Below are 21,306 nucleotides of genomic sequence, written 5' to 3' on the forward strand. Positions count from 1 at the left end.
CTTTGTAACTTTTCACTTGTCTTCATATGACCTTCCTTCTCAGTTTGTGCCATCATGTGGCCTTCTTTTAAGAATTTAGGGCCTAAGTAATCCAGCAAAACTAACCTCAACTAACAAAGACCCCATTTCTAAATAAGGCCATATTCTGAGCTTCCTGTGGACATTAGTTTTGAGAGAAATGTACACAGGCCAGTAGATATTCAACCGATTGTTCTCATTGGGGTATCCCCACTTATTTAGTCACACTTTAATTTGGTTAAGTTGTACCTCCTGAGTCTGTGGGAGTGTTCTTCATAAAAATGCTAATGAAAACATAAAAGATGGCAGCTCAGTTTTCAGCAACTTCCCATGAAAGGAATATAATTCTGGACTTAAACACCTTCCTGATGGAGCTAAGTGATGACTAAGAATGCTGATGTGTCACTGGGATACTGAAATGAACTTGTGCACCAGGTGCCTTGGTTGGGGAAATACAATATATCCTGAATTACTGCAATATGTAATTTTGTCCACTCATTTTATATAACCAAGAATCACAGCATTCTTACGCTTTAGAAGTAGATATAAACTTTGCGATAAAACAACCTATAGTTTTATAAATGAAATGAATCAGAAGGAATATCCATTTGCTAATAATGGCAGAACAAGGTTTCCCAGTTCCTTGCTCAGTGTTCAAGTCAGACTTTTAATTTTTATTAATAAAAACAATTTCCATTATAAATTTTTGTCATCTAACACACTTTAGTTCTTGAAAACAACTTATAATATTATTGCAGTAAAAGAATCTCAGATAAATATATACAGGTGAATATTCTTTCAACAAAGTTGTTTATCTTTTTATGTTCCATGAAGCATGTATAAGTCTTTGCTATTAGTAAAAATTCTGGACTTAAACAATATTGAGCTTTTCATAATTATGTTATCCAAAGTTTCTCAGCTGTAACTATGGATACCATATGTTCAGTGAGACATACTGAAAACCAATTTTAAACTGTAAATCTTGAAAATATAATAAAGTTTTTCCCCAGTAAAAAGAATAAAAAAATGCCTGTTTCTTTATTTGTGCAGCATGAAATTTCTTCTTTATTCACTTTGATTCTGCATTTACACAAAAGTGCTGTAATAAAATATCTGTACACTACTTCTGTTGCAAATATAGATAATATTTAAAGTGACTTTATATATTCTAATGTAGGAGTTTTATGCTCTAAAATAGGAATGAACACATGATAATTTCTCACCAGTTGTCTCAATAAACAGCTCCATCTGTTTCCTTTAGTCTTAAACTATTGTATTATAAGATGTTGATATAAAGCAATGAAATGAAATTATGTTAATTTCCTTAATTTTTCTATCAATTTACTAATGGCACACAACCAAAATAATTACTAACATGTTGCTTTTTTTGTCATTAGATTAATACTAATTGAAAACCAATTGAACAGTGTGCTGACATATTTTTAGTGGTGTGTCAGTTAAAACCAGCAGCACTATTCTGTAAGGCTGCAACATTTCTTCATGGTTAACATGGTTGCTTTCCAAAGAAAACAGCACAGGATATTATAATTTTACTCACCAGAAATATGAAAATATTTTGTTAGATTAAAAATGAAGGTGAACAAAGATTGCATTACATGTTTTCTTTACAAGCTTAGAAATATATTTACTATTTACTCAATCTTAGAAACTTATTTTAGGAGAAAAATATGTGTATGTGAAGTGGGGGGATGCAATTTCTATAATGTCTAAATTATCAAATAGAGTATTTTTAAAAAGCGTTAATAGAAAAAATTTCCTTTTTTTAGGGGAAAATAGGGAAAGCATGTGGACTGATAAAAATGAAGCATTTTTATAAAATTCAAGATATTCTTCTTTATTTAACATTTTAATTTTCAACCTAATTCATGCTTCCACTAGCTTCAGAATTATTTTTTTCTCTATTTTGTTTAGCACATAATAATTTTTGCCTAGATGACTATAAGATATCAGCTATCTTTACAAAGAAAGACTGGGTTTACTTATTCAAAGTATCCTCTTTGACTTTTGCGTTTGCTAACTTCAAGGGGAATGGAAAATGATGCTAGGTAGTTAGAAAGAAAATCACTTCCACATGAGAAAAACAAACTTAAATTAAGGGAATTATCCCCTATAGTTCTGATGATCCCAAAGAAAACAGCAGGGGAACAGTATTCCATATTCCACAAGAGCAGCTCCAGTCTCCCAAAAGAGTGGGAGGTTGAGTGAGGTGTTCAGATGGCTCAATTCCGGCTGCAAATTCAGGACAGAACCATTAAAGTGACAGTGCCTTTTGTCCGCTTAAGGATGGCGACAGCTTCTTCATGGGTCACCCCTTCTAGACTCTGCCCGTTGACAGCAATGATCTGATCACCCCTTTTTAGACGCCCATCTTCGGAAGCTGCTCCCTGAAATTATAAAGTAGTCTTGTTTACTTCTCAAAAAGTGCTGCCTTGCAGCTACACAACAGAAAAAAGAGCTAAACAAGAATGTAAATTGCTCTGCATGTACACACACATTGCTCTCAAAGCTCCACGGGCACTCCACACACTCCACAGCCATTAAGCAATGATGAACATACACAAAGGAGGCCTTTCTCCTAAATGGTTTTAACATTGAGATTCCAATTTGAGAGAGAATTTAGCAGTCAATAGATAACTCGGATGTTTTTTTGGCTGTTCCACACAGCAGTTGGTGAAAACTCAAATTAATAAAGCATATTTGGGAATTTGCCTAGTAGGAATGATTTCATTGCATCCAAAATTGCCATCCTATAAAGTAAGCCTACAGATATGAGACAAAGGATTAGCAAAGCAGTTTTTCAGGACAAGGGCACAAGGACCAGAAAATCCAAAGTATGCAGAAGCATAGAGCTGACAGACAAGGGCCTGACAAAGCATGGACCTTGCTAATTGTAATTATTTCTGTAGTTTTAAAAGGACTCTTCAAGATGTTTGATTCTTTACTTCCTAAGAATTGGTGGAAACTTCATATTCTTTATGGGCCCTAATTGATTAAGATTAAACACAGACACTGATGTTGATGTTTGAAAAAGAACCTCATCTTAAGGCATGCTTATATAGTAGGCAGTTAAGCAATTAAATGTAAGATTAAATATATGGAAAAGTTAATGAGGGATCCATAATGATGAAATTCTTAAAATATGTTCTAACTAGCATGCCTAAATAAATTTCTAAGCTGAAGAAAAGGACGCCTAACTTCTATTCAATGGCAAATGCTGTTTGTATTTTTGGACATACCAACAGCTTAAAAAAAAAACTCATAAATTATGTCTATAACTAGACAGTTATACATAAAACATTTTAAATGGGTTAATAATATTTTTTCAACATAATAGAATGTAATCTTCATAGAAGTGCACTTTATAGGGGCACAGAACTAGCCTAAACATACGTGAAATCATTTAATATGTTTGACTAAGTTCTGTTCTTATATACTGTAAAATTTTGAGATTCTGGATTTTTTCTTGCAAGAAATTAGATCTGACTTTGTAGCTTATGAACTATGTCTTAGCACATTACTTAATGCTTTTATGGGTTTAAATTATTTCATTATTTTCACCAATGTTGAAGTAACTATCTTTATATTCAATAGTCTTAAGATAGAACAGGTTACTATATAATGACAAGTATAAACTTTTTTTTTTTTTTAATTATAACTTCTAACTTTAAGGAGGCCCTAAGTGCAGGTAATAGCTGTTTGATACTCTTCAAAGTTTTGGTAATTATTTTTAATTTTATCCAATGAAATTAAATTTACAAAGTGGTGACGCAGCGGGTAAAAGTGCAGCACTGTGAAGCTGGCAGGGGCCACTTTGGTGCAAGCTTGATCCCTACCCTGGAGGTGATCCACATGGCGCAGCAGACCTCTCTGTCTCATCTACTGCTCCCCTCAGCAATGTACATCGTCCATCTGCCTGTTTTGTGCCTGGCTCTGTCTCTGGTGAATCCTTTCACCAACACCCCTGCACCTCTGGCCTGTACCCCAGTAGTGTATGTATAAATAAATCTTTAAAACAAAAATAATGTCTTCCAAAGACAGAATATGTCTTGCAAGAACCTCAACAACTAACCCTAAACTCCCTAAAAAAAAAAAAAAAATGCAAAGTTAATGCCCTCTTACAGAATATACTTTCTATACCTGTTTTAAATTTCTTAATAACAAAAAATGCAAAGAAAAAGAAGTTAAAGAAGGTATCAGGGCTCTACGGCACACATTTTCAAAAAACAGGCAACCACATGCATTTTGTTTTCAAAGTAAAAAGAAAATCAGGCCTTACTGTCTAACTAAAATTCACTCATATTTGTATGTACATTGTGAACAATGCCATGTAATCAAATTGAGGCTGTTTATCTTTAAATACAAATAAACCTCAAATTGGACAAAGTATTAATGACCTGTTTCTTTTAGGAATTCCAAAAGAAAATCATCAACTGTTGGCCAATTGGTATTACCTCAGGCCATAAACTAATAAGCCAGATGCTGGCCACTGTTAATGAATGTTTAGAGTGGGAAAGTTGCTTACATTTTCAGGCTTACCTTTGCAAACACTGTTTTGACATAAATGGGTAAGTCTCCATGAGGGCTGCCGTATCCTCCTACTATACTGAAGCCTAAACCATCTGGTCCTCGATCTAAAGTAATAGACTTACATTGAGGAGGTCTACAATAAAGGGAAGGAAAAAGAGTTTTAGATTAAAAAATATTTATCTATGTGTATACCTACAAATCTACAAAGTATGGATTATCTGACATCCACCTAGAAGTAGCATAATTTTCTGCATTACTGACAGAATATGAATGATAGGTATTTTGGGGATATTTAAAACTGTCAGTGCTATCATGCTCAGTATTTGAAATTTACATAATCTAATGAAATCAGACTTAATATCCTAATTCTACTACTCACTCACAGTTGCCTTAAACTAACATATTCTCACTGCATAGGGAAGCTCATCCCTTTCCAGTTTCTTCAGAGAGAGGACTAAAGTACAGAAGACTTTCATGGAACAAGAAGAAACATCAGTATTGCCAAGTTCAGAGAGAAAAATAGATTATAAGCAATGTGAAATGCTGCATTAAGTTATTTTAAAACTCTAATACGCCCCTTCTCCTTCATTTTCTGACTCACTTGTACTCAAGGAGTGGGTAACCACATATTTTAAATCAAAAGGATGACTTATTAATGAGTAGGCAAAGTTGGAATTTTTAAAAGGACAGATATGACTTGTTTTCTGTCACACAAAGCAGTGACATCAAGACCAAACTGTCTACCAAAAAACTCAGAGCTGAACTGTGGAAAGGGCAGTGGCAAGCACGCACTATTATCTACACGCACAATAAACCAAACCCATGCCATAATTATCGAACAGTTTAGAGACGCTTCATTTCCACACTATATATCGTATCCATTATTTCATCTTAAGTGAGGGTTGGGGGGAACAAAATCATAACATACAAACTTACCCTAAATCATCCTGAAATATACTACTGGATGTCAAGCCAGTGAAAGAAAGTCCAGAACTGGCAGGTTCCTGTTGATGACCTGTGACCACACTCACATCTCCTCCAGCAACCACCTATACATAGAAATAGAGAGGAAAAACACATGATTGTATGGCTATGGAGACAGCAATAACTGTTCTTCATAAAGAGCACCTGACCTAAAATATGTATTTTATTGCCTACTTAATCACTTCTGATGACAAAGTTCTCTTCAACTGACAGTAAAAACATTCTAACTCAATTCTACAAATCTCTTCAATGCTTTTCAGACATGGTCGCATATGCAAACATTTTTAAAATATCTTTAAAATACAAGCTACTAACATCATTTTAAATTCTAGCAATTAAGTATTTACTACTAAGACTTTACCCCCCCTTTAGATGCAAGTAATAAACAATAAATGCATCAGGATAAAATGTGACAGATGTATTTCTTACATACTTTCTTAGAACTCTCATGTAATCATTTATGTTCATAGGTAATATTCTATAAAATAATAGCAGGAGACAATCATTTTTTATTGCTTTAACATCAAAGCACAAGTGTGTCCTCAAGCTAACCATATTCTGCATAGTGCTTGGGATGAAAATCTTACCTGCATTTCAATGGAGCCAGGGGCACTTTTCAATAAGTTAACTGCTTGGGTGTGAGTCATCCCCTCAGTGGATGTTCCACAGATTGTGACAATCCTATCTCCAACCTGCAAGGAGGAGAAAGAAAATGCAATGTGCCATGGAGAGTGGGACACTGGGCTCAAAAATAATTTCCTTCTCTACATTCCACAATCCCATACAGACTGGTACCAGACCAGTGATATAATTAAGGAAATCACTAAGTACAAGAAGCAGCAACCACAAAAAGCAGCCTGCACATAATAGTTGAGATCTATATAACTGAGTTCTATAGGCTCTAGGGATAGAAATAGGGGTGGAGAAGGAATCACATATCTCCATTTCTAGTAGGTAAGACACTGTTTCCTATTAAAAGAAAATATTTGTTATCATTTGGAAACCAGAATTTCTCTGGACATTATTATTATACATTACTAGAAATGACATTAAGGGGTTGGAAAAGTTTAGACACAGGCCAGATTCAGCCCATTGCTCATTTTGGCTAATAAAGGCAGTTCAGAAGATAGCCATGCATATTTGGCAACTTTTACAGGAAGAAGTGAGTAGCTGAAACAAAGTCCAAAATACTCATTATTTGTTTTTTCACAGAAAAAAATTTTCTGATGCCTGTGCTATGTGTAACAATTTTGTTAGTCATAAATTTAGACGTCAAAGAGATGAAAGTATTCCCAATTTAGACAATATTTAAACTAAGAGGTGATTATGTCATAAGAACATTTTTTTTTATATATGTGAAGCCATACAAATATTACTTTAATAGAGACTTCAGTTTAATAGTTACATGATTTCAGTACTGGGGAGTTAACATAAATTCCATGAAAGCATTCTATGTTTGGATGATCCCTCCACACAAATAAGTTTGGTAACATTGTGAGCATATTAATATTGAAATTCCACAAAATCAATAATCAGATGCAATAAAAATGCATTTCAATTTCAATTTAATTAAGTTTTATTGATGTTTAAACCAATAATCTATACAAAGAAAAAGTGTCACTTCACACTGGTGAAAATACTGTTTTCTTTTAATGCTTTCTATTTAAAACAAGTAAAAAATATTAACTACAAACCTTCTATATCGTTAGTTTGCAAATTTACATAAAACAGCAATTCTCTTTTCTTGACTCAATCAGCTGACTTAAAAGTGATACAGATAGTTAAAACTAGTTGCAACAAGTAGCCAGATTCAGCTTATAAAACTTTTGCCAGCTTTGCTAAGGCAACCAAGGCTATTAGTAAAACTTACTCTTAGTTTCTGGGTCTGAGCTGCAACTCCATTTGCATGCATCATTGCGATAAATATAGGAACATCTCCAAGCGGGCTGCCCACTCCTCCAGCAATGCTGATTCCCAATGAGTCTGTAGGTCCCTACCATGAGAGACAGAATATTCTTGCTAAAGTGGTATTTCCGATTCAGATTCACTTTTGCTTTCTTTAGCACATTCCATAGTTAACACTGATCTTCTAAGTGTGAGGACAGAAAATTAATTCAAGAAAATTGGATTACTTAAATTCAAACAGGTTCTCATCATGATTTAGAAAATAAACTGTTTAAAAAGCAAAGAAAATCATAACATAATAAATGAAAATCAGTAGTGGGGCTCATAAAAAAGCAGATAAGCTGATAAAGTGAAAGAGCCACAATTCTCAAAATCTGAGAGATCAATTTTCAAAGCCAGGAACTTGCACTTATCAACATTGGGAACTGGGATAATACCATCCCCTCCCAATCAATCACTAGATCTTCATTGACAAAACTGATCTCCACTCACAAAGGGCTGTGGCGAATATAAAATCAGAAGGTGGTGACCTAATTCTACAAGAGAGTTAGCACACAGAAATGGGTAACTAACCCATAGCTGCTTTTTTCTCTCCTATGTACAACTGTCAGAGGAATGTGATCCAGAATAGGAAATATCTGTTGAAAGCAAAGGCTTACTTTTCTGTATAAGCGACAGGTCACGCATTATTTTTGTGAAGTTACGTCAATGCCATTTTTGACAACACAAACAATGTCAACCATGGTTTTCCAAACAAAGCACAAAGAACAGAAAATTCAGGAAATATTGCATTGTGCTAATTCCACTGCATGTAATACTTTCTCACTGCTTAAAACATTTTTTTCCTATATAGTATTATAAAGCAGTACATCTACCAGGAAAATATGCATGTAAAAGCCTCTGAAGTAAACATAGTTTTTATTGTTTTCCCTTCCCCACATTACCTTTTTTATTTCAACTGTTCTTAATCCCTGTATTTCTGATGCCACTGTAAAGGTGAAAAAGAGAAAACGTGGGTATTAAAGCTGTAACTGTATCTGGATAAAACCAAATGGTACCCTAATTTTTTTGAAAAGGAGTGTTCAAAATTGCTATTAGATATGATTAAATCTTTTTTTACAGGAACTATTTCTCCAATTGGAAAAAAAAAAAACAAAACAGAAACCATTCCATTTTTTTCTTCTTCTTATAAACAGCGATTATATAACTACATAATCACTTTGAATGAATCAAGGACAGAATGTGCTTTTAGAGAGAAAGACACATGTGCACAGCTGAGAGGAACAAAGTCATGGGTGTATTAAAAAGAATCCATAGACTTAAGTGCCTAAATTTCTAGAATATTAGTCACATTGCAAACAGAGACTGCCATATGGTTAGTTTCCTCAATTTGAACAACTTTCAACCAATGCTCCCAGCCAAAAAAACATTCTGCATGATGATTTCATGTAATTAAAACACAGGAGGATTATATTCATTTTTTCAATCAAAATTTTTGGAATCTTCATGGAAAAGAAAAGCTTCACTAGATAATATCTTCTGATTTATTGGTGCTACATTAAACAGAAGTGAAATGAAAATCAAATGGGAAAAGCTGCCATAGGCACAGCTTTGTGTTGTTCAGAATTCTTGCCTACATGTATCTTTGCACCAATATCAAGACATGGAATTATCTGGAAGAAAAATATTTCAGCAGTAAACTAAAGTGTTGGGAGGGGGAAAAAATCAATTGTTAATGACCAAAATTCAAATCTGTGAACTGTGCATAAATATCAAACTGACTGATCTTACGTGCATTCTTCTTTGAGCTACTTTCCAGTGAGTCAGAGGTACTGGATCCACAAAGTGGAAAAGTGAATGATGACAGGCTGCCTTCACTCATCTGCAAATATATAACGATTATCTTACAAAGTTTTGGAAGCAATAACACACCCTCTAAAAGCCATTTATTTCAGAATTCAATTTTTTTCCTGTATCTAGAGAGAAATACTATACCAGTGCAATTGGTACTTTGAAGGGCCATTTAGAATTCCTACTCTCTCTCTCTCTTTTTTTTTTTTTCTCCAAAGAAGTGGTCTAGAGACAGAAATAAACTGAAGGGAGAAGGGTAGATAAAACTGATTTCAGTTAACTGAAAATTTCAGCACATTTCCATAATTTGATTCAAGTTAATCTCAAAATTTAAACCATTTACATGACTGGAAAGGGGCCAATATACAGGAAATAAAATGCAGGCAATAAAAGGGAGTCAACCGGGATGAGTAAGGGATCTTTAATTAAGGACAGATTGATGAAAACAGGGCTTCTGTGATCAGAAAAGACTGAGGCAAGAGACTTGCAAAAAAAGTTGAGCTATATAAGCACACTGAATAAAGGGAGCAAGAATCTACAGTTCACCTGCATGGAGTATTTCCATTTGAGCACTGATTAATAAGTGTTTCAAAATCATTTAAAATGTTACCTTGGTTTGCTTTACATATATTAAACTATATAAAGCTGAATATGTATGAAAACTCATCAGAAAAGAAGAATGTTTGAAATAAGGTTGCACAGAATAACAAAATCTTCCAGTCTGCCTTTTGTTTACCTGTCTACTCTAATTTCTTGCTATTCCCTATAGACTGTCTGTAAGCCAGTCCACCAGCACTCCAGCCTGTGCATACACCCGCTGGCAGAGCCACAGTCAGGGTTCCACTGAGCGCATTTTGGCATGTGGACCCTGATGAGTTCCACAGCTACCCACCTGGCTCACTTGAGAAGGCCTCCTCTCCGAATGAAATGCGGCAGCTTTGATTCTTCCAACTTCCAAGGTTACTGTGCCTAGGGAACACTGGGGGATTGGTTGTTTCACGGAAACGTTTAATGTGCTGTCATGATTTTAGGAACACATTTTATTCTTCAAGGCAAAATTTGTGAAAGGTATCCTCCTTTTGGAATTTCTACAGGCAAGGATACCTCCAAGTTTTTGTAGAATGAGGCCTTTCTGAAACCTCAGAACTCATAAAAATAATGACAGGCAACAGCACCACCAAGAGTCTTATTACCTCATGATTTACATAGAGATTGCTTTTACCAACACAAAGTAAATGAACAATTACCTCATAAAACACACTGATTTAGATGTGCCAAATGAACTAAATAAATGAAGATTTAAAAGCAAGACCGCTATAAAATACTTAAATAAGCCACAATGCTATACATACAAAGTAAGAATTTAAGACAATGTCCCTGTAGCCTTTTACAAACAAACCACAAGCATGCAAGAAATGCTATATAGTTTAGTGTGGAAGTCCACAATGAGATCCTGAGCTTTTAGAATCAGACTATATGATTTACTAGCTGTGTGACCATGACAGATATCTATCTTGGTATTTTTTTCTGAATTTTAAAAATGGAGATGATAATCAGTTACTTTGATTAGTAAGATAATCCATGTGTAATGTTTATGACAGTTTTTTTTTTAAATTAGCATTTACATAGAGATTAGGCAAGGGTATTATTATGCTGCTTCTGATGGGGGTGTCCATACCAAGGTTCATAGCACTCCTGAACATGCAGGTTATGAATAAAACTGGAAAGGCTCAAAACTTTACCTGCAATATCTAAGCTGTTTTGTTGGGGAGGTGGGAAGGAAGGACTTATCAAACCCATCTTAAACCTATTTGCCTGTCCAGTTTATGTAACTATAGATAGAGGTTAACAAGTTCTATCCATTATATACCATGTGAAGTTATAACTCTTTCATCTACCTTACAACATAACATGTCGCTTTCAAACTTCAAGGGAATATGTTATTATTATTAAAAATATTGAGTTTTTAACTATTAAAACAATTCATGTTTATTAAAGAAAATTTTGGAACTAAAACAGGAAAATAAGACTATATGTCTCTAATAATTACTTCCCAGTTATTGTTAACAAAACTATAAGACCTTTATATTACATACTGATATCTATGCTGTAGATACAATTTTGTCCTATATTCTCCCTGATTATATTTTTTACGTTCAAAATTACCACTAGTATCATTTTAAAGACACGTCTATCCTGCACTTTGCTCTGCTTACTAAAATTAACAGAGTTTTGGTCAATTGTGTTGCATCATTATAAAGAGCATAGCCAAGAACCTTAGCACATGACATTTTTGTTTACTGAATATTATTTGAGATTTTTATATGAAGAACTATTAAGTTAAAAAAAAATAAGCAGCAACAGCTACAGTTATCAAAGTTCTGCAAATGCTTAAGATTCTCATTATATACTGTCAAATGATTTTTTAAACACTAGCTTGGTTAAAATCAATTTACTGCTTTCTGGATGTTTCCTTCTCTCTTTAAGTATATTGTATAGAGTTAATAGTTATTTTAACTTATCTCAAAATGGAGGATACTACTCATTAAAATTTATATTTACCTTATTAAAAAATCAATATATCTGTAAGAAATGATACATGTTAAGTGCATTTTATTAATATCTAAATTTAAACAAACACTAATGTACCAGATCCCATCCAAATCCCAGAGGTGCATAATGCAGGATTAGCTGAAAATTCCCCCAGGAGTCTTTGTCACTGAAGCAAGGTCCTACTAGCACCTGAGAACTTGAATAGCTCTAGTGCTGCCAGCCACTATCATGAAGTCTTCATGTCACTGACACACTTCACGTGACCACCCCGTGGTACCACCCAGTAGGATCTTTGTCTCATCAAGATTGAACTATACATCTTCAGGCATTTAGTACACACTTCTGGCCAAAGAAAATGAGGTAAGTTTGCTTTTTGTAGGAACGTAAGTTCCCTCTAGAAAATGGAATATTCTCTGACAGGAAATAAGCTAGAGTTCCTACAGTTATATTTTTAAATGCCTACTGACTATTTTACAATTTATTTTATAAGTGATACAGGCTCTGCTTTTTTAATCAGTAAATGATTTCTTCTTCATGGAGAAAATATATTTCATAACTTAAAATGAACCAAAATATGGTAATTATTAATATAATTCACAGTGAAAGTTCTGTCACGTTAATAATCCACACTAAATCACCTTCACTTCCTAACAATGAACTTTGATTTTTTTTTTAAAGATTTATTTTATTTATTTATGCATATAAGAAATGAGGTGTCGGCCAGAGTTTCAGGGTGGGTGAGAAGATTCAGAGACAGAATGGGGAGCAACACAGGCAGATTGACTGAAAAATACAGCTCTGGGTAGCAGCAGGCAAGACAGGAGAGATCTGCTGCACCATATGTAGGTTAGCTCCCTGGCCATGGATGGGACTCAGGCTGTAGCAGCGATAGAACTAAGATTTAACCCCTAGGCCACCAGAAGGCTCTTGAGATGACTTTTTAAATACAATAACTGTTACTATTTCACATTGGTAGCTTAATTTACATTCTATTTCTTCTGTATTACTCTATAAATTTTTTAGACTTTTACCTTTAGCAAAGCAGCTACAGTTTCCTGAGTGGCATTACGGACATCTTCTCCATTCACCATTAATATCTGGTCTCCCTGCATCAGTCTGCCATCAGCATCTGCGATTCCTCCTTTGACAATGTCTGATACAAATACTCCAGTGTCATTTCTACAAACAAAACTTTGCATGTCAAAATTTTTTTCTCAAACATCATAAAATAATAAAAAAAACTTTTTTTATAAAAAATTATTTATTTATGCATACAGAACTGGGGTACGGGCCAGAGGTGCAAGGGCAGTGAGAGCATTCACCAGAGACACAGTGGGGAGCAGAACAGGCCGACTGATGGAGGACACTACTGAGGGGAGCAGTGGGCGAGTCAGGAGAAGTCTGCTGTGCCATGTCGGTCACTCCGGGGTGGGGGTTGTACTCGCACTGAAGTGGTTTCAGCTTGCTATAGCTGTGCTTTAACAAGTTGCACCACCAGGAGGGCTTTGAAAGCTAATTTTTTTAACTTAAAAGTTTACTTCCATTTCTGTGGTTTTAAATATTTTATCAATTTCAGCCTTACTGTATATTCTAATACATTACTTGAATTTTTATTGTGATAAATAATATTTCATGTCATGTCATGGTATTTCATAGCTTAAAGAGATATTTATAAACATTTATTCTTTAATAAGTGTATAATGGTTAGAAGTGGCTATTATTTTCATTTTATGGGTAACACTGTTATTAAATGGCAAAAACTGAACTTAACTGTCAGTTCATGGGTATTTAGTCTACTGTTCTTTTCTATGCCATAATGAAGTCTGTAACCAATATTTACTGTTAAATAAAAATGGTACAATTTGCATAAACATCATTAATATTATTAAATGTGTATCTCACACTAAATCCAATTGTTATCTAAAATTTAATAGTACCATTCTTGTGATCTTTTACTTTGAAGTAATTACAAACTTAACTTTCATATTTGATAGATTTATTCAAAATGAACAAATAGGAATTTTATTTTAATCCTCTTTTCAATGATAAAACTATAAATAAACCAAGAACTTGCTGAGATACAAAGATAAATGTAAGTGAAATATTTGCTGGGAGTTTAATTATATCTCATGTTCTTATCAAGGTCATGTGTTCAATGAGGCAGTTCACCATTTGATCTCCTGCTTTCCCTTTTTCTGAATAATAGCGCTTAACATACTATTTTATATGTATGTTCACCAGTTTGCCATTCCACTCTATTTAACTTTCTATTACCACTTAAAGACATGTTCTCTTTCATGCTGATCCTTTTGCTAGACCTAAAATTATCAGTTAACTATTTTTTTGCCTCAGTTCAGACACCTCTTTTTTAAGGAGTTTTCCTAATTTACTTCCCTTAAACAGTCACATGATCTTGATAAGAGGGAGGAGACTGAGTGAGACACTAGGATTGTAAGTAGGAAATATGCACACACACAATGTTTATAACCTATATGCTCAGAGTTAATTTTCCAGCCCAAGGACACATCTGGGGGCATGCAAGGGAACCAGGGCTATTTGAAGACCAGCCTCAGCCCACTGGGGTAAGCCTGAGGCCAGGTCTCCAGGAAGGTGATATGGAAATCCAGGGTCTTAACATCACAAACTCCTGGCAGCAGTAAAGTCCAGCTCACTGCTCAAGTTTGATGCTACATTAACTAAGTGGGCTGACAATAACTGCCTACAGAATACTAACAGAAAATGACTCCATTACTACTAGTATTCTTCAAGGAAATTTAAAGTCAGTCATTTCCAAAAGGTGAGTGAGTTTGACCTCTTCCAAGTCATACCTTTTGCCAACAATACTTAATCCCAGACCTTTTCCTGGCTTCTTCTGCAGCTCAATGGTGAGGGTGTCATAAACATCCTCCTCTTTATATGGAGCCTCGTCTCTGTAGAGAGTGAGACGCACTCTTTGTGGTGTCTGTCTCAGGACATTTATTGCTTCATCATGGGTGGCCTTTCTCAAGTCAATTCCATTCACCTGTATAGAAATGGGAAATGACTATGACAGATATGATAAACTGAGAAAGAGAGAGAGGGAAAAGAAAGAGAAGGGGAGAGAGGAGAAAGAAAGAAATAGGAAGCAAAATCTGTTTTCCACAGAGCAACATTTTCTTTAATAATTGTAATGGCCAAAAGCACAGCAAGCATTCCATACCTCTAAAATTTGATCTCCAGCCCAAAGTCTTCCATCTTTACATGCTGCTCCCTCTTCATAAACTTCATGGATAATAATAGCACCCTAAAGGCCCAAATGAACATTCATCCTTTATCATTCTCTCAAGGAATGGTGAGTAAAATTGGAGTTAGAAATAATATACTTTTACAAGCATTAATAGGGCTACAGACTTATGGCTATATAATTTATCAGAATTCAAAGACAATTACTAAAGGCTCAAAGAAGCTTATAGTTCTTTCTAATGATAGTGAATTTAAAGCAAAAATTGTAAAACATGTAAATTATACATATATAGGCATGATAATATATGCAATGGATATAACACCTCTCCTAGCTACAAATGAAGTGATTAGATTTGAAAAGTTACTTTCGTTATTTAGAAAATTTTACATACAAATTACTCAATTTTTCAAACTTATCTCAATAATCCAATTATATTTAGTCAGAAAAAAGGAAATTAGAATATACCAATGACTGGGGAACTGATAGACCTATTATGAACCTAAAGGTCACAATCATAGATGTAAAAGAATCTTATTGAGTCAGATTAATGTACTCAAGATAAACATTCCCGTACACAGTTCAATATGCGATAAATTAAAATAACAATGTATAAGGCATAAGCCCTTATATTTCTTTAATAAAACTGAAAGCAATCTTCCCAGTGATGACCTCTCAGCTCGATGAAGGGCCTGCCTGTGTGTTTGAAGCTTCTCACCAGAAGAGTGTCAGACCCTCCAACAATGCTCAAGCCCAGTCCTGTTCGCCCTTTGGAAATTTCAATTGTTGTTTCACACCCTGGGATAATGGGGCAGGTTGCAGGATCAGAAGCAAAGATTGCTGGTGTTGAAGATCTGCTAGTACCTAAAATTTAAAAAAAAGTAAATAAAAATTGATTTGATAGTATTATCTCTCAAACTAACACATCTTTGCCTTGGGAAGGACAGAGTAGGAAAATAAACCAGGACTAGTGATATTCAATTTACCTTAATCTTTTATCTATAATTAAAAAGAACAAATTTGACTATATTATATCATCATTGGTAATTTAAGGTGGTGCATAGGCATGAAAATTTTCTTTATTATTTTGAAAGTTTTAGATTTATAGCAATAATATATATAAAGGATTGAAAACAGTGAATTGACTTGAACCACTAGTTTCACTTTAATAATTTACGTTTCACTGCAGTCAAACAAACTTGTTTTAAAATTCTCATTTATAAATCTCAGAAATGAGATATACAGAAGGGACCTAAACACCTTAAAACATAAAGCACATCAGTAGTTCTGACCATGTTGCCACTGCCTTTCAAAGCTGTTTCTGCTTTTTTTTTTAATCATTCTAGACCAAGTCTCACATAATTAAATCTGAGCAAACATGCAACTGTATTTAATATCTGATCTTATAAACATAAAGTAAAATCTATTTGCAGTTTGTTTCCTTGATCTCTCTTGATGTTTTATAAACTCAGATATTAAATACAGGTACATACAGGCTCAGAGCTGAATAGATATGAAAAACAAGGAGAATGTAATTTCACACCTTGTTTTATGATAGTCTTTATATCATATGTTTTATGATTTACCAAAGAGCATACAACAAACAGCATATTTTGAGAAAACTAGGACACTTGGTAGAGTAGCTTATGCTTTATACAAGATGCTCTTCTTAGGAAAGAATCTGAGACAGACTATTTTCTTCCTCCTGAAATGGCAAGAACAGGTGTAAGATAGTGTCTTTTATGTTATGTTTTCATTCAGCATATTTTTCTAGACAACATTATTTAGGGATTCACATAAAACTGAAAATTGAGAATATTTCCATAAATTTTTAACACTTCCGTGAATTTTACCCAGTCTTTCTAAATGAATTACATTCATCAGATATATTTTACTTTAAGAACTTTTCTCCAACTATATTACAAAGTTTTAAAATTAAAAAAAAAAAAAAAAACAACGTTCCTGTTAGAGCCCAGTTCCACAAAAAGCCAGTATGTTTAAAGCATTTTTTTATATTTCAAAGTTTGAAGTTTATTGTTTTATTAAAGAACACTGTTGTTTGTCTCAAAAAGTAACTCAAAAGAATAATCTGTCTCAATATACTAGAATGAACTCTATTTCAATCTACACAATTGGATCTACTACGTATATTGTGGCATTGACAAATTTTCTTGTTACTTCCAGAATCAGGCATAGCTGATCCCATGAGTGAAGCGGGTGTTACGGTATCTCTCTCACCAATTAGAACACTGTGACTCAGAGAAGTTAAATTACTTGCACAATATAAAAAAAGTAAAGCACTAATGTTATAATTCATAGTCAGAAACCTGAAATCACAGGTTTCCACAGGAAAAAGTCATAGAAGATCACAAAGTATCATCATTTGTTTTAGAATGAAGGAGGTTAGACTAGGAGTGGCAGAGGACTCCTAGCCCTACGGCCAATTACTGTACAACACATCATCACATGCCAAGAGGCCAGCACTCTCTCTTAAGAAGTCTCTCTTTATACCACCTCTCACCAATGTCTCCTTAACTGCGGCCTTTCAAACACTAACTACAGGGACTTGCTGAGTTCGAGTGTGTCAAACATGCAGGCTTTGGGTGAGGCTAGCCCCTTACTTCGGACAGACTCTGGTTCCTGGGAGCCAGGTGGAGGGGCCATTGCAGACTGGGAGCTGTTCCTTTTTTCTCCAGTGGTTGAAGCAGAATCTGGATTCTCAGCACAAATAGTAAGTTTCACTGATGTCTTTGCTGTTTTCAAAAGGCTAATAAACTGGTAAGGTGTTGGTGTGGGAGGCAAAGAAAATATAAAATCAAATTAGTAGCTGTTAATAAAGAAGTCACTTTTGTGATTGGTGTCCAATTCTATCTATGCTTTAGAAAGAGTTATTGGAAAACTATTTCCTTGTCAGGACTTAAGGGATCAAGAAAGAATGATTCTAATTTCTTTCTAGTTTCTCAACTTACCTGATATACATTAATGCCACAGTCATTTTCTACTATAAGTTTAGTTCTCACCATACTCTGCCTTATTTAAGAACAGGGTTTTCAACCTTTTACATTTTTCATCTACCTCTCTGATTCCCTACAATCTTAGAAGACATGAAATATTGCACCTACTTCCTGATTCTACAGTGAATCTGCAGTAATTTATACAAGCATTCTGAATAAAAAAAGGAAAGCTACACACTAAAATAAGAATAAGAAAAAACTGCAACAGAAGAATCAGTCAAATGGATAGTTAGGACACAGACCAGATTAAATGATCTAAACTTTGCAAGTATTCACACTGAATTTAAGCTGAATGAAAGCTTTTTGCTGGCCAAAGCTTTGAGTGCATAGATGGAAACATTTGCACACTAAATCTCAAGAGTAACACAGTTTTTATTCTGGCATTTTTAGTGAAAGGTCTCAAGGAAGACTCATCATAAGTACTTTAAAATTTGAGGAGGAGGAAACTCAGGTATAAAGAACTGTTTAACCAATAAAAGTTACAGATTTTTTGAGTATTAAAAAATGTGTATAAAGAAAAATACACAGTGTATATTTAATGGAACAAATATTCATTAAAAAGTATTCTTTTAGTGTTAACACTAAGTTGTCCTTTTAACTGCTTCAAGGTTTCTTACCGGCAACCAAATGAAAATTATCCACAATGCCTACTGAATACGGAATTTAGCAGTCAACAGAAGGTATCTCAACATCACTGTGATTGAAAAACAGAAACTGAAGAAATTCTGGATAATCTCTTAATTTTTTCCTTAAGAATATATAGCATAGCTTTTAAAACTGTGATCCACCAAACACACACACACACACACACACACATACATAAACATACACACAGTCGCCATGCACAAGGAGAGTTCACATTAATATTTGCTTTCTTTTGGAAAAGTACCTTTTCAACAGGATGGCCAACAACAACTTCATCATCGATAGCCAAGATCTGATCTCCAACTTTGAGTCGTCCATCCTAAATGAAAACAGGTCCCATTTTGAGTGATTTCCAAGAAGTAATTCTCCAACAATTTGTGATACCGGGAAATGTAGAGCCTCACCCTGGCTGCTACCCCATGCTCTGTTAGACTCTTTATGATGACTCCGTGGAGTGTATCTTCTTCACTGATAGCAATGCCCAAACCCCCTTGATCCTAGAGAAATAAAAATGACAATTCTCAGACTCAAAACAGATTAATTTTATACAAAAGAAAAGGTATGAGGACATAACTGTTGAATGCTACCTTACATCCAAGCAGTAGAAGAGTCATTAAAACTTTCATAAAGCCCATTATTAGAAATTCTTTCAAGGAACTATGGTGGAAGATTATGGTGCTTCTGTGGTGGGAGTAGAGTGATAACATACATTGGTAGAAATGTGAACCTAGGTCCACCCTGGTGGCACAATAGGTTAGAATGCAGCACTGCAAGCTAGCTACTGCTGCTTCAGTGTGAGTTCAATCCTTGACGTTGGAGGTGACCCATATGGCACAGTAGACCTCTCCTAGCCTGCCCACTACTCCACTCATTAAGTGTACTTTGTTGATCTGCCTGTTCTGCTCCCCACTCTGTCTCTGCTGGACCCTCTCACCACCCGTGTACCTCTGGCCTATACCCCAGTTCTTTTGTATGCATAAATACATAAATCTTTAAAAATGTGTGAACCTATACCCCTAAAACATATACTGTGCTATTTATCAACTACTCAACAAACAAATTTTTTAAGACAGAAATTCCTTCTTTTCTTAAGCAAATCACATTTTTTCTAAAGGGAAATTCCATCTATTTCTCCTACAAAGGAATATTCAAGTATTTATACTTGAATATTTCATATCCATATGTATAATCTAATATGTGGGTATTCACTCTCTCATATGTGTGAGTGTGGTGTGTGTGTATATGAGTACAGTCATCTATCATGTGTAACTAACAAAATAACCAGAGAACAAAACTGCACTTAATAATTTAAGCAACATACAGTTTTTCAAATAAGTTTTATGTCACTGGTAAACTACAAAGTTATTTAAAACCAAAATATCTTCCTCCTCTGAATGATGGCTTAGAAATGACCACCAAATTGGGTTCCTTCATCCCTTTCTGCCTTCTTTCTTTCTAAAACAGGGACTGCTGATATTCTGTCCATTCTATTATTGATTGTGCATATTTGTTTCTCCCGAGAGTTGTGTTGTGATCTGTAATAGAATGAAAATATTCTGAACTCTGACCTCAAAATCCTGCACTGAAAATCTATCAGGCCTGTATGTCTATATTACTTTGTCTATATTTTTCACATTTTTTGTATTGAAATCAAATATTCAGTAACAGTGATGTTTGCCTTTTTTAAAATACTTTAATAAATTTAAAATCAAATTTAAAATTTTTCATCTAGGGAAATATAAAGCAAAAGAAAGAGAATCTTGTCATAGTCTTTCTGCAATATACACAGGAGAGCAAGGGTTCCCATCAGATATTTCATATCAAGGCAAGGCTACACCACCATTTTAAAGATGATCAACTCTGTGGCTTTTTTGTGGTAGATTATTAATGTCTGATAACATTCAGACTATCACTGTGTGTCTCTCTACTGCCACTTTGTTCAGGATATCAGTCATGTGCATAAGACAGAGAAAACTATCACCTGAGGGTGAGCAGAACTGGGTTCTAACTTTCTTTCTACCCAGCTTTAGAAAGTTTTCATCATAAATAAAATAGAACAAGAAAACTTTCCCATCAGCAAAGTTGCTGTTAGGGTCAAGTACAATAACGGAGGGTTTAACAGCTTGACATGTTGTACAAAAGTGCTACTAAACATATACTCTACTTACAATTCTATAGGATATAACCCAATATGCTTCAGATACTCTAACCTTGCCAGAATTTTGAAGCCCCCAAACCTAATCTAATAGTAAAAGAATCAGGCTTAATAAATGAAAAGATCAGCAAGCTACCAAAATGACCAAATCCTAAGGTTTTTGCCCAAAGGAAATTATGTTCCCTCCATTTGGATTTCCCATACCAACAGGTTTCTCTGTTGTCATGAAGAAATATTTCTTTATATAATAATCTACATCTAAGGCCCTCCCTGGGGGCGCAGCGGGTTAAAGCACTGCACTGAGAAGCTAAAGCCACTTCCACATGAGTTCGATTCCCGCCTGCCCGGGAGATGACCACATGGTGCGGCAGACCTCTCTTGACCCGCCCGATGCTCCCCACAGCAGTGTACTT

At 34.7% G+C, this 21,306-nt stretch overlaps 1 protein-coding gene across 3 annotated transcripts in view; it reads right to left on the bottom strand.

The window, feature by feature from the left end:
- Nucleotides 1–636: 636 nt before the first annotated feature.
- MPDZ (multiple PDZ domain protein) overlaps nt 637–21,306 on the bottom strand; it is a 134,407-nt gene continuing 113,737 nt past the window's right edge. For all 3 annotated transcript variants that reach the window (XM_012721488.1, XM_004677661.2, XM_012721487.1), the window contains 15 exons: nt 19,143–19,235; nt 18,983–19,057; nt 17,701–17,854; nt 15,798–15,943; nt 15,059–15,142; nt 14,688–14,881; nt 12,891–13,038; nt 10,199–10,285; nt 9,247–9,337; nt 8,400–8,443; nt 7,421–7,543; nt 6,138–6,242; nt 5,503–5,615; nt 4,576–4,699; nt 637–2,423 (listed from right to left, as the gene is read on the bottom strand). In XM_012721488.1, the coding sequence (XP_012576942.1) occupies nt 2,277–2,423; nt 4,576–4,699; nt 5,503–5,615; nt 6,138–6,242; nt 7,421–7,543; nt 8,400–8,443; nt 9,247–9,337; nt 10,199–10,285; nt 12,891–13,038; nt 14,688–14,881; nt 15,059–15,142; nt 15,798–15,943; nt 17,701–17,854; nt 18,983–19,057; nt 19,143–19,235 (1,728 nt within the window). In that variant the 3' untranslated portion in view covers nt 637–2,276. The remainder of the gene's footprint in view (nt 2,424–4,575; nt 4,700–5,502; nt 5,616–6,137; nt 6,243–7,420; nt 7,544–8,399; nt 8,444–9,246; nt 9,338–10,198; nt 10,286–12,890; nt 13,039–14,687; nt 14,882–15,058; nt 15,143–15,797; nt 15,944–17,700; nt 17,855–18,982; nt 19,058–19,142; nt 19,236–21,306) is intronic.

Source organism: Condylura cristata, unplaced genomic scaffold (assembly GCF_000260355.1).
Source record: "Condylura cristata isolate star-nosed mole 26May11 unplaced genomic scaffold, ConCri1.0 scaffold00006, whole genome shotgun sequence".
NCBI classification, from domain to species: Eukaryota; Metazoa; Chordata; class Mammalia; order Eulipotyphla; family Talpidae; genus Condylura; species Condylura cristata.